General features: G+C 35.5%; 1 protein-coding gene across 1 annotated transcript in view; it reads left to right on the forward strand.

The window, feature by feature from the left end:
• DPY19L4 (dpy-19 like 4) overlaps positions 1-13,765 on the forward strand; it is a 72,523-nt gene extending 58,758 nt beyond the window's left edge. The window contains exons 17-19 of the mRNA XM_057737000.1: positions 3,536-3,668; positions 6,553-6,711; positions 9,616-13,765. Of these exons, the coding sequence (XP_057592983.1) occupies positions 3,536-3,668; positions 6,553-6,711; positions 9,616-9,780 (457 nt within the window). The 3' untranslated portion in view covers positions 9,781-13,765. The remainder of the gene's footprint in view (positions 1-3,535; positions 3,669-6,552; positions 6,712-9,615) is intronic.
• Positions 13,766-14,278: the final 513 nt, after the last annotated feature.

Here is a 14,278-nt window from a genome sequence, read left to right on the forward strand (position 1 = left end):
TGATAAGTTTGAGATGTGAAACTCTAGCTGTTAAATATCTAGAAATGTGGAATAAAACGGAACCAGTGTCCTTTTTTTTTTTTTTTGGCACACGGGCTTAGTTGCTCCGTGGCATGTGGGATCTTCCTGGAGCTGGGATCGAACCCATGACCTCTGCATTGGCAGGCGGATTCTTAACCACTGCGCCACCTAGGAAGCCCCAGTGTCCTTTTATTTAATAGTCAAGAGATGCTTCTTTTAACCAGGGTTGGAGGTGAATGAGTGGTGGATTTCTAGTCTTCATAACCAAGGTTAACAAGATTTTTAATTTTAATACTCGTGCAGATTTTAATGTGACAGGAGATGTGTTCTTGGGCCTGTGGAAACCGGGAATTGTAATTGAAACACCTTGTTCCCTCCTGTAACATACATATATAACTAAGGGACCCTCAGAGGGCTACAGTATCAGTGAAAGGATGGACTAGCAAAATAGCCGTCAAGTGGTAGAGAAAGATGATAAGAAAGCATGTCTTCCTTGCCCTCAGCTCTTGCTCAAAAATAAAGTGTCTCCTCTGAATTTGTAGTGATGCATCTGAATTCACATTTGTAGTTTGAAATTACACTTGTCTAATCCAGGAAACCCTGTGTCAAGAAATTAGCACAGGGAGACTTCCTAGGTTGTGCAGTGGTTAAGAATCTGCCTGCCAACACAGGGGAAACAGGTTCGATCCCTGCCCCAGGAAGATCCCACATGCTGAGGAGCAATGAAGTCCGTGCGCCACAGCTATTGAGCCTGCACTCTAGAGCCCATGATCCATATCTATTAAGCCCGTGTGCCACAACTGCTGAAGCCCACGCATCTAGAGCCTATGCCTTGCAACAAGAGAAACCACCACAATGAGGAGCCCACACACCACAATGAAGAGTAGCCCCCACTCACCACAACTAGAGAAAGCCCATGTGCAGCAGCGAAGACTCAACACAGCCAATAAATAAATAAACAAATAAAATTTTAAAAAATTTTAAAAAGAAATTAGCATAGGGACTTCCCTGGTGGCACAGTGGTTAAGAATCTGCCTGCCAATGCAGGAGACACAGGTTCAGTCCCTAGTCGGGGAAGATCCCACATGCCATGGAGCAGCTAGGCCTGTGCACCACAACTACTGAGCCCGTGCTCTGGAGCCCACAAGCCACAGCTACTGAAGCCTGCAGCACCTAGAGCCCATGGTACGAAATAAAAGAAGCCACTGCAATAAGCCCACGCACTGCAAGGAAGAGTATCCCCTGCTCGCTGTAACTAGGGAAAGCCCACGCACGGCAACAAAGACCCAGTGTAGCCAATAAGTAAATAAACAAATTTACTAAAAAAAAGAAAGAAAGAAATTAGCATAAAAAGTGGTTCTGGGATGGTCTGGAGTGCCTGGTATAATCTTCAACCCAGGATTTCACAAATAAAGCTTCATGAAGATAAGCTCTAAAGTTACAAAACACATGAAGAATAGTTCAACACAGCAAGAATCAGCTGTTGGTCTTGAGATGCAATAGAATTAGACCTCTAGCAATTTCTGATAATAAAATCTGTGTCCATTTTTGCTGCACAGTGGACTACCACAAAACTTAGTGGCTTACAAACAATAGACATTTGTTATTTTGCACCATTTCAGTGGTCAGCTGAGTGGAGGCAATGGGTAGGATTCTTCTGATCTGGGCCAGCTCATCTGGGAATGAATAGTCTGGCATGGCCTTTCTCACATGTCTAAGGCTGGGTAGGTGTCAGCTGAGGGTGGAACTGACTTGGCCACGTGCTTCTCATCATTCAGCCCAGGTAAGACTGGGCTCATTCACAGGGTGGTGGTTGTAGAGTTCCCAAGAGCAGCAAGAGAGGACAGATCTCAAGGGCAAGCATATTTTAAGTCTCTGCTCATATTATGTTTGCTACTGCCCTGCTGGCCAAAGCAAGTCACATAATGAAGACCAGAGTTTCCTCTAAGAGCTTACCTGTAGGGAAAGAATTATTGCAACCATTTTTCCAACCAGTCTACCCTATAGATAGAGACTATGAAATAGTATGAAAAATTTTAAACACATAGAAGAAGAATCTAAAACTTGAAAAAGGAATGAGATACTCTCAGAAAAGGCCAGGAAAGGAGGGGGAAAAAAAGACCAAAAAATGTTTCTAGAAATGAGGACTAGGTTTATAGAATAGGTCTATAGAAATGAGAATAGGTCTTATTATAGGTCTCGTTATGAAGACGCCTCTTGTATGTATAAAAATTATTTTTTAGATCATCCTGAACTATTGCCCATTAATACTCTTTTGTGAATATATCTTCCTTTGTGGAACACTGACTATATAGCCTTGTGTTGTCATTAACAAAAGAGGAAGTCACATCTGTGTGTGTGATTTACCACAATATTTCAAAACCAGCAAAGGCCTAAACACTGGACCTTTTACATCAAATGATTGGACATTTATGTTACTGTGGTGTGATTTTTCTGTTTCATTTTTGTTTCCCCATTACTGGGTGCTCCTTGAGGACAGTGGCTGTGTGCTGTTTATTTTCAGAGCTTGACAATATCCCTAGCATATAGCAAGTAGATGCTGAATGTTGAATACAGGGAGGAAATAAACAAGTCAGGATATTAGAGCAGCCTTTGGGACCTGTCTTGTGAGTGGCATCTATTTGGGACTTTGGATTATGATTTAGAGTAGAGAAGTCCTTCATGTGTTATCTGGAGATAGACACATGGGTAAAAGTATGGAAGGAGCAGGAGGATAGATGGATCTGGAAGGAGTTGGGTTATGGTAGTTAATATTTGCCAGAGATGAATCTGAGAATTCACAGTAGCAGTATTGAATTGGTACTGTCCCATTACCCTGCATTATTTTTTTTAATTAATTGATTTATTTACTGGCTGTGTTGGGTCTTCATTGCTGCGTGCATGCTTTCTCTAGTTGCAGAGAGTGGGGGCTACTCTTCGTTGTGGTGTGTGGGCTTCTCATTGTGTGGGTTTCTCTTGTTGGGGAGCACGGGCTCTAGGCGTGCAGGCTTCAGTAGTTGTGGCACGTGGGCTCAATAGTCGTTGCTCACGGGCTCTAGAGCTCAGGCTTAGTAGTTGTGGCACGTGGGCTTAGTTGCTCCGTGGCATGTGGGATCTTCCCAGACCAGGGCTCGAACCCGTGTCTCCTGCATTGGCAGGCGGATTCCTAACCACTGTGCCACCAGGGAAGTTCCCCTGCATTATTTTTTAATAGCATTATTACCACCTGACTTATATGTTTATCCTCTTTCCCTGCTCCCTGTTGAAAGCAGGGGCCTTGTCCTTCCACCTCTTTTCTAAATATTTATTTATCTTTAGCAGTCTAAACAGTTTCTGGCATATAATAGGTGCTCAGTTTTTTTTAATTAATCCAAAAATGAAATGAAATGAAAACATATTGAAACTTGTGTACAATACATTTTAAGTTGCTTGGTATTTCAGAATTGATATAAATCAGTGATATAAATAGTATACTTACCTTTTTCAGCGTGTGAATCTTTATGGTTCTTTGCAGAAGGCAAGCTCCAGTTGCAGCTGTGTTTGCGGGAAGTCCACAGTTAATGGGTGTGATTAAATTATGCACTGGATGGATGGTAACAAGTTTGCCTCTTTACAGTGATGATGATCTTCTCAAGAGAAATGAAAACGTAAGGCATTGCAGATTCTACATTTGGATCTTTTTTTATGTGACTCTTTAGTATAGTTCTGTAATGATGCATATGTTCCCGGTTAGCTAGGAAAGTCCAGACAATTTTAAAGAGTTAATGAGCTTTAGTTTTAAAAAAGCTGTATAATACATTTAACCAAGAGAGGCCAACATTAGAATATGAAGTTCTTTGTTTTATGGAGAGTATTGATATGTTTCTAGGAAAAACATTTCATTTCCCACAGGCTTCAAGAGACTGTTGTATAATATTTTACAAAGGGAAGCATTCTTTTTGAGAATATTGTTTCCAGTCAAATTATTGAAGGAAGGCTTTCAGTTAATGTCTATGCACTTTGTATTTTCAAGCCAAAATTCTATTATTGTTTATAAAACACTTATTTTTCAGCATGGGCTATTATTAATAACTTAGTATAACATTAGTATGGTATCTAATTGCTTCTTATTCAGAGAATATATTATTTTGAATGTTTGGTATGGATTTAAATGGCAACTTCATATCTGAAGATAATGACCAACTGAACCTGAGTTCTAAATATTCTGTTTTTCAGTTGGAGAAAATTTCATATAGTTTTTAAGTATACTGTAAACTAAGGAGGAAGTACAGCAATATAGAAGTTAGACTCTAATACAAAGGTTAGAGTCTAACAATCCAGACTCTGGAATTAGAGTATCTGGACTCAAATGGTACCTCTGCCATGTACTAGCTTTGTGACCTTGAGCAAGTTTCTGAATCTGAAAGTAATAAGAGTTCTTACCTCCTAGTTGTGAGAATTAAATAAGATAAAGCACTATGCCTGAAACAGTATAATTTAAATGTTAGTTATTATTAATATGTACTATTAAATTATAATTGTATGTACACACACATTCACATATAACCACAGAAAGTAGAGAGGAGTTCAAAAGCAGGAGCAGTCAGTTCTGCCCGCAAAAGTTCGTCTGCATAAAGGGCGTTCCCTTGATCTGGGCTTTGAAGGATGACTAGAAACTTGTTTGGAAAAAGGTTGAGAAAGTCACATAGGCCATGAAATTTGTTTGGCCATGAAACTAGAAAATAAAATGAAGCCAAATTCTGAAGGACCTGGAAGGGCGTGCTTAAGAATTTACACTTATTACCCTTGAGGCATTTGGGAGTCATCAAAGACCTTTCAGGAGCCTAGGAGTGGAATGCTTAGATCTGTTTTAGAGTTAATAAGGTTATAGGACAGTTGAAGCAGGGGAGAGGTCAAAGATGGGGAGATCTACCTGGGAGTGATTTACCTGAGAGGCAACAGCTGCCTCTGGTTAGTATTTGCTGCACTTGAAAAGGTAGTGTTGCTGGGGGAGGGGTTCTTACAGGCACCTAGTGGGTAGAGACCAGAGATACTCTTAAACATCCTCCAGGGTACAGAGCAGCTTCCCTTCTGTCCTGACGAAGAATTATCTGGCCCAAAATGTCAGTAGTCTAGGCTGAGAAACCTCACTCTAGTCCAACAGTAATGTTATTGCCTCTGCGCGGAAGTGTTTTTTTATATGCCCCAATAGTATGTTAGTTTCCCCAAACTTAAGAATAAGTAAAAATGTATGTAAAAAACTATAAATAAGTATAAGCTGGATAGGATAGAACCATTCACATGAACTTATTTAGCAAAGTGAGATGAGTGAGAAACTTCCTCTTGATTCATTAACGTTCTCTGTCCGCAGAATGAGTATCTCTAGCACGTCAATGGACATTGGACCTACAGTTTCTAGACAGACAGCAATCATAATATGTAGTAAGCAACTGCTGAATAGTCTGCAGATAGAGTGGAATCTTGTCAGTCCAGGTTACAAATCTCAGTATTTTCAGGACACTGTGTGATACTTTCAGCCTAACTTTTGTGATTATCCAAGGTTAGCATTTCAGGAAAACTAAAAAAATGTATAATCTAATAAGATCCAGAGCTTATTATCTAATGAAGTCAGCAGAACTGTAATGAAAAACACCATGTAATCAAGACATGAGTTTTGAACATCCCTGTTCTTTCAGTATTTGTGACAAGGGTCAAATTATTTTTAACCTCACTGACTTTATCTCATGTATAAAATGAGTATAAAACACTCTGATACATGGTAATAAAAAAAATTAAAGGAACTATTACAACTCACTAATAAAAAGACAACCCAATTAAAAAAATGGGCAAAGGCCATTTGCAGCAACATGGATGAACCTTGAGGGCATTACTAAGCTAAGTAAAGTAAGTCAGATAGAAAAAGACAAATACTGTATGATATCACTTGTATATGGAATCTGAAAAAGCTGAACTCGAAGAAACAGAAGAGCTTTGGTTGCCAGGGGTTGGGAGGGTTGGAGAAATGAGGAGATGTTGGTCAAAGAGTACAAACTTCTGGTTATAAGATGAGTAAATTCTAGGGATCTAATGTACAGCATGGTGATTATAGTTAATAATACTGTATTGTATATTTGAAAGTTGCTGAGAGTAGATCTTATATGGTTTCCCTGCAAAAAAGAAATGGTGATTATGTAATATGATGCAGGTGTTAGCTAAAGCTATGGTGCTAAATCATTTTGCAACACATGAGCATATCAAATAAACATGTTGTACACCTTAAATTTACACAATGTTATATGTCAATAATATCTCAGTAAAACTGGGGAAAAATGGACAAATGGGCAAAGGACTTGAATGGACGTTTCTCTAAAGAAGATATGCAAGTGGCCAATAGCAGATGAATATAAGCTTCCTGAGGGCAGGAATCAAGTCTTAGTGAATGTCTTTATTTTCCACAGGTAGTACTAAGAACATAGTAGATGCTCAATGTATAATTTTGATAAACAGAAGTTTTAAATGTCTTTTAAAGTTGTTTTAATTATATTCTTTCAGATCTTCCAAATCTATTCAAAGCGATCTGCTGAAGATATTTATAAAATACTGACATCCTACAAGGCGAATTACCTAATTGTAGAAGATGCTATCTGCAACGAGGTGGGAACCATGAGAGGCTGTAGGGTTAAAGATTTATTAGACATTGCAAATGGCCATGTAAGTAACCATTTGGAAAGTTAAATTTTTTTGAAAAAAATTACTTTGTACTTGTCATAGTATCTTCAAACATTGGAACTTAACTAGGAATATAATTAAAAGTTATATAAAAATGGGGGGAGCTTATTAAAAGCAGTTTGAAGCATTTTTTCAATGTACAAAAGAAAAGTTGGGCAATTTTGCAAAAAAAAACTGTTAGCAATATCTAGACTCCTTATTTGTTGCCTATACTTGTGCATGTTCAGCATTTATAAACAAAAGATAATTTGTTTTAAACAATGATTTTATTTTAACATATAAAGAGCAGCTGTTTGTTTTTTATATCCTTATGTTGAGAAATTTCTTGTAATTTGATACATATCTAGAAAAATTGCTTACTAAATTAACACAGTCCTGTACATTGACTCCCTATTATCCACAAAAATTAGTGTATTCAGAGCTACTTTAGTTGTTAAGAATCTAATTGTATCTTAAGTTTTCATTGATTTTAGCTATTTTACCAAGCTGTCTTACTTCTCAGCCTGCAGTGTAAAAACTGTATATCTGGCAACTAAGACTGACAGGGGAGTTTGTATATCTGGTAGTTAGGCACTGGAAAGGGTGCCTCTACTCCTGGGAAAGTTGGGAGTGGGGGAATCTTAGGCAAAGTTTAGTAGGTCATTCTTGTTTGGATTACATATTCAGGTTGCAGCCAAGACTTTTTCTGTCCCTTCGTAATTAATTGGCTCTTTGTCGTAATCATCCCAGACCAGTTTGGAGGTGAGAAATTAGCTTGTTGGCGTGGATTTTATTTGTTTGTTTGTTTTTGTCCATGCCCCATAGCATGTGGGATCTTAGTTCCCAGACCAGGGATCAAACCCACACCTCCTGCAGTGGAAGTGCGGAGTCTTAACCACTGGACCACCAGGGAAGTCCCAAGAAATTAGTTTTTATGATTTCCACCTTTCCCTCTCTTCATGACCCCTTAATCTTTAAAAAAATTTTTATTTATTTATTTATTTATTATTGGCTGTGTTGGGTCTTCCTTTCTGCGTGAGGGCTTTTCTCTAGTTGCAGCAAGTGAGGGCTCTTCTTCCTTGTGGTGCATGGGCTTCTCATTGTGGTGGCTTCTCTTGTTGCAGAGCCTGGGTGTTAGGCACTTGGGCTTCAGTAGTTGCAGCATGTAGGCTCAGCATTTGTGGCACATGGGACTTAGCTGCTCCTCAGCATGTGGGATCTTCCTGGACCAGGGTTCAAACCCCTGTCCCCTACATTGGCAGGTGGATTCTTAATCACTGTGCCACAAGGGAAGTCCCATGACCCCTTAATCTTATAATATAAACCTATTCTGTTTTCTACTGCATGTATTTTGAAATTTCTCTGTTGGTACTTGATGTCTCTGATCTTTGGCTTAATTGGTGACAAAATGGAATTTTATTAAGCATCAGGTATTCAGTAATTACTGCTACATTGCTATCTGCTGTCTAGAGCCTTATCATTCTGCTCTTGGCTACCTTCTTGCTCCATTTTGAAGATCTGGTTATTTCTTTCAAGTAATGCCAGGCACAGACTTAAAGCTATCCATCCTTTTATTCTTTATTTTTTAATTAGTTATCTGTTTTATACATAGATTATACATTTAGCGTATGTATGTCAACCCCAATCTCCCAATTCATCCCACCACCCCCCACCTCAGTTTTCCCCACTTGGTGTCCATACGTTTGTTCTCTATATCTGTCTATTTCTGCCTTGCAAACCAGTTCATCTATACCATTTTTCTAGATTCCACATATGAGTTAATATACGCTATTTGCTTTTCTCTTTCTGACTTACTTCACTCTGTATGACAGTCTCTAGGTTCATCCACGTCTCTACAAATGACCCAATTTTGTTCCTTTTTATGGCTGGGTAGTATTCCATTGTATATATGTACCACATCTTCTTTATCCATTCATCTGTCAATGGACATTTAGGTTGCTTCCATGACCTGGCTATTGTAAATGGTGCTACAATGAACATTGGGGTGCATGTGTCTTTTTGAGTTATGGTTTTCTCTGGATATATGCCCAGTAGTGGGATTGCTGGGTCATATGGTAGCTCTGTTTTTAGTTTTTTAAGGAACCTCCATGCTGTTCTCCATAATGGCTGGATCAGTTTACACTCCCACCAACAGTGCAGGCGGGTTCCCTTTTCTCCACACCCTCTCCAGAATTTATTGTTTGTAGATTTTCTGATGATGGCCATTCTAACTGGTGTGAGGTGATACCTCATTGTAGTTTTGATTTGCATTTCTCTAATAATTAGTGATGTTGAGCATCTTTTCATGTGTTTTTTGGCTATCTGTATGTTTTTATCCTTTTATTCTCGAAGTTGACTCTCTGACATCTTTCCTAGGCATTAGAATAATATTTAGTGTTTTACTATAGGAAACTCTTGAAGCTAGCTAAGCTATCTTAGTGAACCTCATTAAGGTGAAAATGTAAAGGATTGTACTGAATAAGTGACAGAAACTTACTTGCTACTGTGTGTCAATCGTGCACAAGGAGAAGAGTATGAATATACGTTAAGAATATGTGACCATTTCTCAAGCTTGGTAGGCTCCATGATAATGTTCTTCAGAGGAATGATAATAGACTATCAAGCATAGCCTTCTAAGTTTTAGGATTAAATCTTTTAAAAATTGGAAAATACTCTCTACTGCTTTCTCAGTCTCAATGGGAAGCTTAAGAATTTAGTGGACATGGTAACTCTTATGAAGAGGCTTTTATTTGCTGAACAACATGAGATGTTTGCTAAGCAATGTGAGATAGTCTATGTTTAGCAATAATATATTTTTTCATATAAATATAGTCACTTGTACATTGATTGCATTTCTCCTGTAAACTTAATAACCTTTTTAATATTATGTTTTATATCATTTGATAGGTGGTTTGTGAAGAAGGTGACAAGTTAACCTATTCAAAACATGGACGATTTTGTCATGAGGTCAAAATTAACTATTCTCCATATGTGAATTATTTCACTAGAGTATACTGGAACAGATCATACTTTGTATATAAAATCAACACTGTGATATCCTTTCAGTCTTGAACAATAGCAGAGCCTTCGTTTCTAAGACTTATACCACCTGAAGTAGAGTGCAGTTTTCTTCTACCTATGTGGTGTCTTTTGGAAATCAGAGTATGGACATTTGAAATGTTGCTGCTGCTTTTCCCTCCTGCTGGTGACTGGATCTAGAGTTCTTTGGGGGAAAGAAGATCAGATGTCACTGTCCTTTGATAAAATGTCAAATCTGACACTCTGCAGTATTCCAGCCAGGTGTTTTCCTTATTGCTACATGGTCTTTAAAGATTTTACCTTCTAAACTATTGAAAAATTTTCCTCATAAGTCTTCGTTTCATCGTAACATGAGTCTTGAATTTGAATATGTTCAAGGTCAGAGAGTATGTCTCAAATATAACATTTAATAAATACGTAATGTGATATAATTATAGAATAGAAGGAAAGAATTATTTCTTCCCTCAAGGCAGTTTCTGAAGGTATTTCATGGTGTATAATAGAACTGAAATATTACAATAAAAAACTAATTTAAATGTTTACTGAAAATTTGTGGCATTTAAATTAAAATGGAAATTATATAACGGAAAGTGATTTTTAAAGATATACGTAAAGATATATCGAGATTTTCCATGATACTGCTTTCATCATCTGCTGCTTATAGAAGTGAGCACTTTCTTAGTACTAAATAGTGCATGATACTGCATTTCATTACTTTATGATTATTAAGTGTTTAGTTTTTTTGCTTCTATAAATTTGATACCAATTTAATCATGATAAAACAGTAACTCTTGTTACCTGTGTATTTTTAAAAACAGACATTTAAAAGAATGTTCAAAATTAAAAAATAAGAAAAAAAAAGAATGTTTAGGTTTTTAAAAAATATGGATGTGGAGTATATAATCTATTCACATGTTTTCTATTGACGTATTAAGTAAAAAATTAAACCTTTATCAGAATGAGAATCTGTACACTAAAATGAGCAACAATTTCTGGAGATATGTGCAGATGCTGTTCAACATACCTCTGCATAGAGATATATTTATGATAAAACACAAGTGCTATTATTTATGAAACGGTGATACAGTCTTCAACATTAAGAACAAAATGGCAATTATAATAAAATTCAAAGCACAGTTCCACAATCTGTTATGTTCCTTTAAGTTAAATGTTTTCATATTTTCAATTGTTAATTAAAAGAAATTCTAAATGATTAATTTGGCCTTATAAAGAGATTCAGGATGGATGCATCATTTTAATAAGATGGGATGCATGTTTAGTTTTACCTTATACACCTGTTAAGTGAACAGACTTAAAAATTTTTCACTTGTTAGAGTGCTATAAAAATTGCAATTTCATTACTCTAAATTACTACATTAGAAAGGAGCATCCTTCTATTATCTTTATTTTCTGTAATATATATTTTAAAAGTACAAAAGCACGTGCATCCTTAGATTAGCTCTAAGATGTTTTGTTCTTTGGGAGCTTAAGAATTGTTTGATGGCAGTGCCATATGTCTGGTGCATTAGTTTTATTGGTTCTCAAGTCATGATTTATGTGACTTCTAACTTTTCTATTAAGATAGCTACAGGCAGGCTATTTCAGGTTCTCTGTATATCTTAATAGTGAGTCACTAGTATTTAGCTTCAAGCCTTGTGAAAATATTACCATAGTTACCTAAGTACACAGTGAAGAGTCACATGGTAGTACTTATAATTAGAGGGAGCATGTAAAACAGTGTAATTTAAAAACCTGCTTGCATATTTTGAAAGGGAAATAGAACAACCTACTTTCTATGAGGCATGAAATATTTAATTGAATTTTTATTGATTTATTTTATGCTCAAGTATGCTGAATTAGTTTTGATTGTTGTGTATCTCTTGTTTTTGACATTAGTAAGTTGCTTTTGCTTCTGTCAACTTATTTCTTAAATAAAATAGGTTTGGAGCAGTTTTTAATTGAAGTTTTTAAATAATGAATTTTTCACTCAGCGTTAGTTGAAAAGAAAAATGTGAGCTTTATTATAGAAATAATAGTACTGGGTATGAAAGATAAGCTTATTTGCTTCCATTTTAGCTGTACTTAAAACAATAGTGCTAGAAAACTTTGAGGAACATTTAATTATTTCCTTACTTATTTGTAAAGTAACAAGTGATTAAGAATTCTGCACGTAATTCCATTTGAGTAACTTATGGTTGTTAGGTTTGACAATAAAGATCTACTGTGAAAGGGGCAAAGTTTGTGGGTTTGGGGTAGAAGGAATTTCTCAAAGAAATATGAAACAAATACTTTGCCCCTCATGTTGCAAAACCATTGAAATAAGTGCCTTAACCTCCTTATTTCAAAGTTTACTTTTTATTTTCAAAAAAATTATCCATTTCTTACTTTTTCATAAGAAAATTTTGGTAGCTTTTTCCTCATTAAGCACAGGGAAAGAATCCTCACTATGCTATTTTCGCAATTAACTTTAATTCATTAATAAGCAAATCTTTGTTAAGGGTAGGATGGGATTTCTAGCCTGCTAAATTAATTTATTTAGCTTCCCAAATGCCAAACAATCCAATAAATAAAACTTACTTGATAAGGTGTATGATATTCTCTGCCAGTTTATGTTTTCTCTAACTTTGGCATCTGTGTCTTGGTGCTTTTTATTAGGCTGGTAGGGTTTTACAACCTGGGGAGTATGCATTGCACTTCTAAAATTTTTCTTCATTACATCCTGAATATATAGACAGAGTGTTTTTTCAGGACATTAACCCAAATTACTAAAAGTCTAATGTTATGACACTCTTCCATACAGTCTGGATTGATTCAAGGAAAAGTAGAAATGGAGGTCAAAGTGTGTTACAAGTTGGGGCTGAAAAATATGCTTTAAAAAATAGACTAAAAATAAATAAATAAAGTTAAAAATAAGCTATTAATTTCTTGAAAGGAACAGTGACTAGCCATCTTATTAAACTTTGTTTTTTGGGGGAAATCAAATGTTTTTTTGGCTGTTTCTATTTTTGAACTGTTAAAACATTTTGATGCCTTTTGTGGGTAAAAGTAGTGTCTCTCTTTATAAAACTGTTGGGGTTTCTAAAAGTATGTAAATCAATTTTTTTGGTAAATTTATTTTAAATGCATGACTATTTAAAGGACATATATTGTGAACTGTTCTGTGTATTTAAGAACTTATTGTAAAGCAAATAACTTCTTCCTGATTTACATCTCAATATATTATGTCATTTGTCCAGTTTTTAAAATATACATTCTCTATTGTTGCTATTTGCTAATAGTTTTAGATCCCAATATATATTAAAATTACAGCTCTGAAAAGTTGCAAGTAAAATTGAAAAATTTCTTATTGAAATAATAGCTCATTATTTAGTTGTTGAATGTGCAAGACATACTTTTTTTTAAGATTAATACTTTAAATAAAATTAGATGTGAAAATTGCAAAGGAATATATTTGATTCAACCATTTTCCTTCCATTAAGGTTTCTAAACATTATATTTGTTTTCCATAATACAAAAAAAGGGCATTTTAGAACCAGATTTGCTGAATTTAGCATAAACGCATCTCTGAATCATTTCTGTTTAGAAGTCTCTTAGAATTTGCAACATTCTAATTTTGGCATGTGTGATATGTGCAGTTTTATAAGAGATACACTGAACATCTGACAACTATATTTAATGGAATAATAGTATCAAAAAGAAATATACATTCCATACTTATAGTGTAAGATATCTCATAAACAACCATTTCTCATTTTAAAATAATAGCTTCATACAGCTATTTAACAAAGATGAACACAACTGATTTTATGTGTGTTGACTTTTGAATCCTATCTACAACAATGTATGTTTAGATTAAATATGTTCTTCCTGTAACTAAGGGTACATCTTTGCAAAAGAATAAAAGTTAATTTCAGTAAACAAAAATTCTTTAAAAGAGTTGGGTTATGAACTAGTTTGCTTTGTAACATAAATGTACTTCTATCAAGAATGAAATTATTTATTTCATGCTTAATTACGCTCCTTGTTTTGTTTCTATAATAAAATTCTTTTTAGAATTTTGTTGTCTTTTATTTACATATGAACCTTTTTTGGTTGCAGCTTTATTGAGATATAACTTATATACCATACAATTCACCCATTTAAAGTGTACCATTGAACAGTTTTTAGTATAATCACAGAGTTGTGCAGCTATCATCACAGTCAATTTTAGAATATTTTCATCACCCCAAAAAGAAACCCCATACCTTTTGACTGTCACCCACAACCACTCTGTCCTCAGGCAACTTCTACTAATATACTTTCTGTCTCTGGACAGAAAGTTCTACTTTGGACATTTCACATAAATGGAATCATATAATATGTGGTCTTTTGTGACCGGCTTCTTTCATTTAGAAAAATGTTTTCAAAGTTCATTCGTGTTGTTGCATGTACCCTTTTTCATTCCCCAATAATATTCCATTGTATGGATATACCACATTTTGTGTATCCATTTGTCAGTTGATGGACATTTGGGTGGTTTCCACTTTTTTAG

The sequence above is a fragment of the Hippopotamus amphibius genome, chromosome 5 (genome assembly GCF_030028045.1).
Source record: "Hippopotamus amphibius kiboko isolate mHipAmp2 chromosome 5, mHipAmp2.hap2, whole genome shotgun sequence".
Classification (NCBI taxonomy): Eukaryota; Metazoa; Chordata; class Mammalia; order Artiodactyla; family Hippopotamidae; genus Hippopotamus; species Hippopotamus amphibius.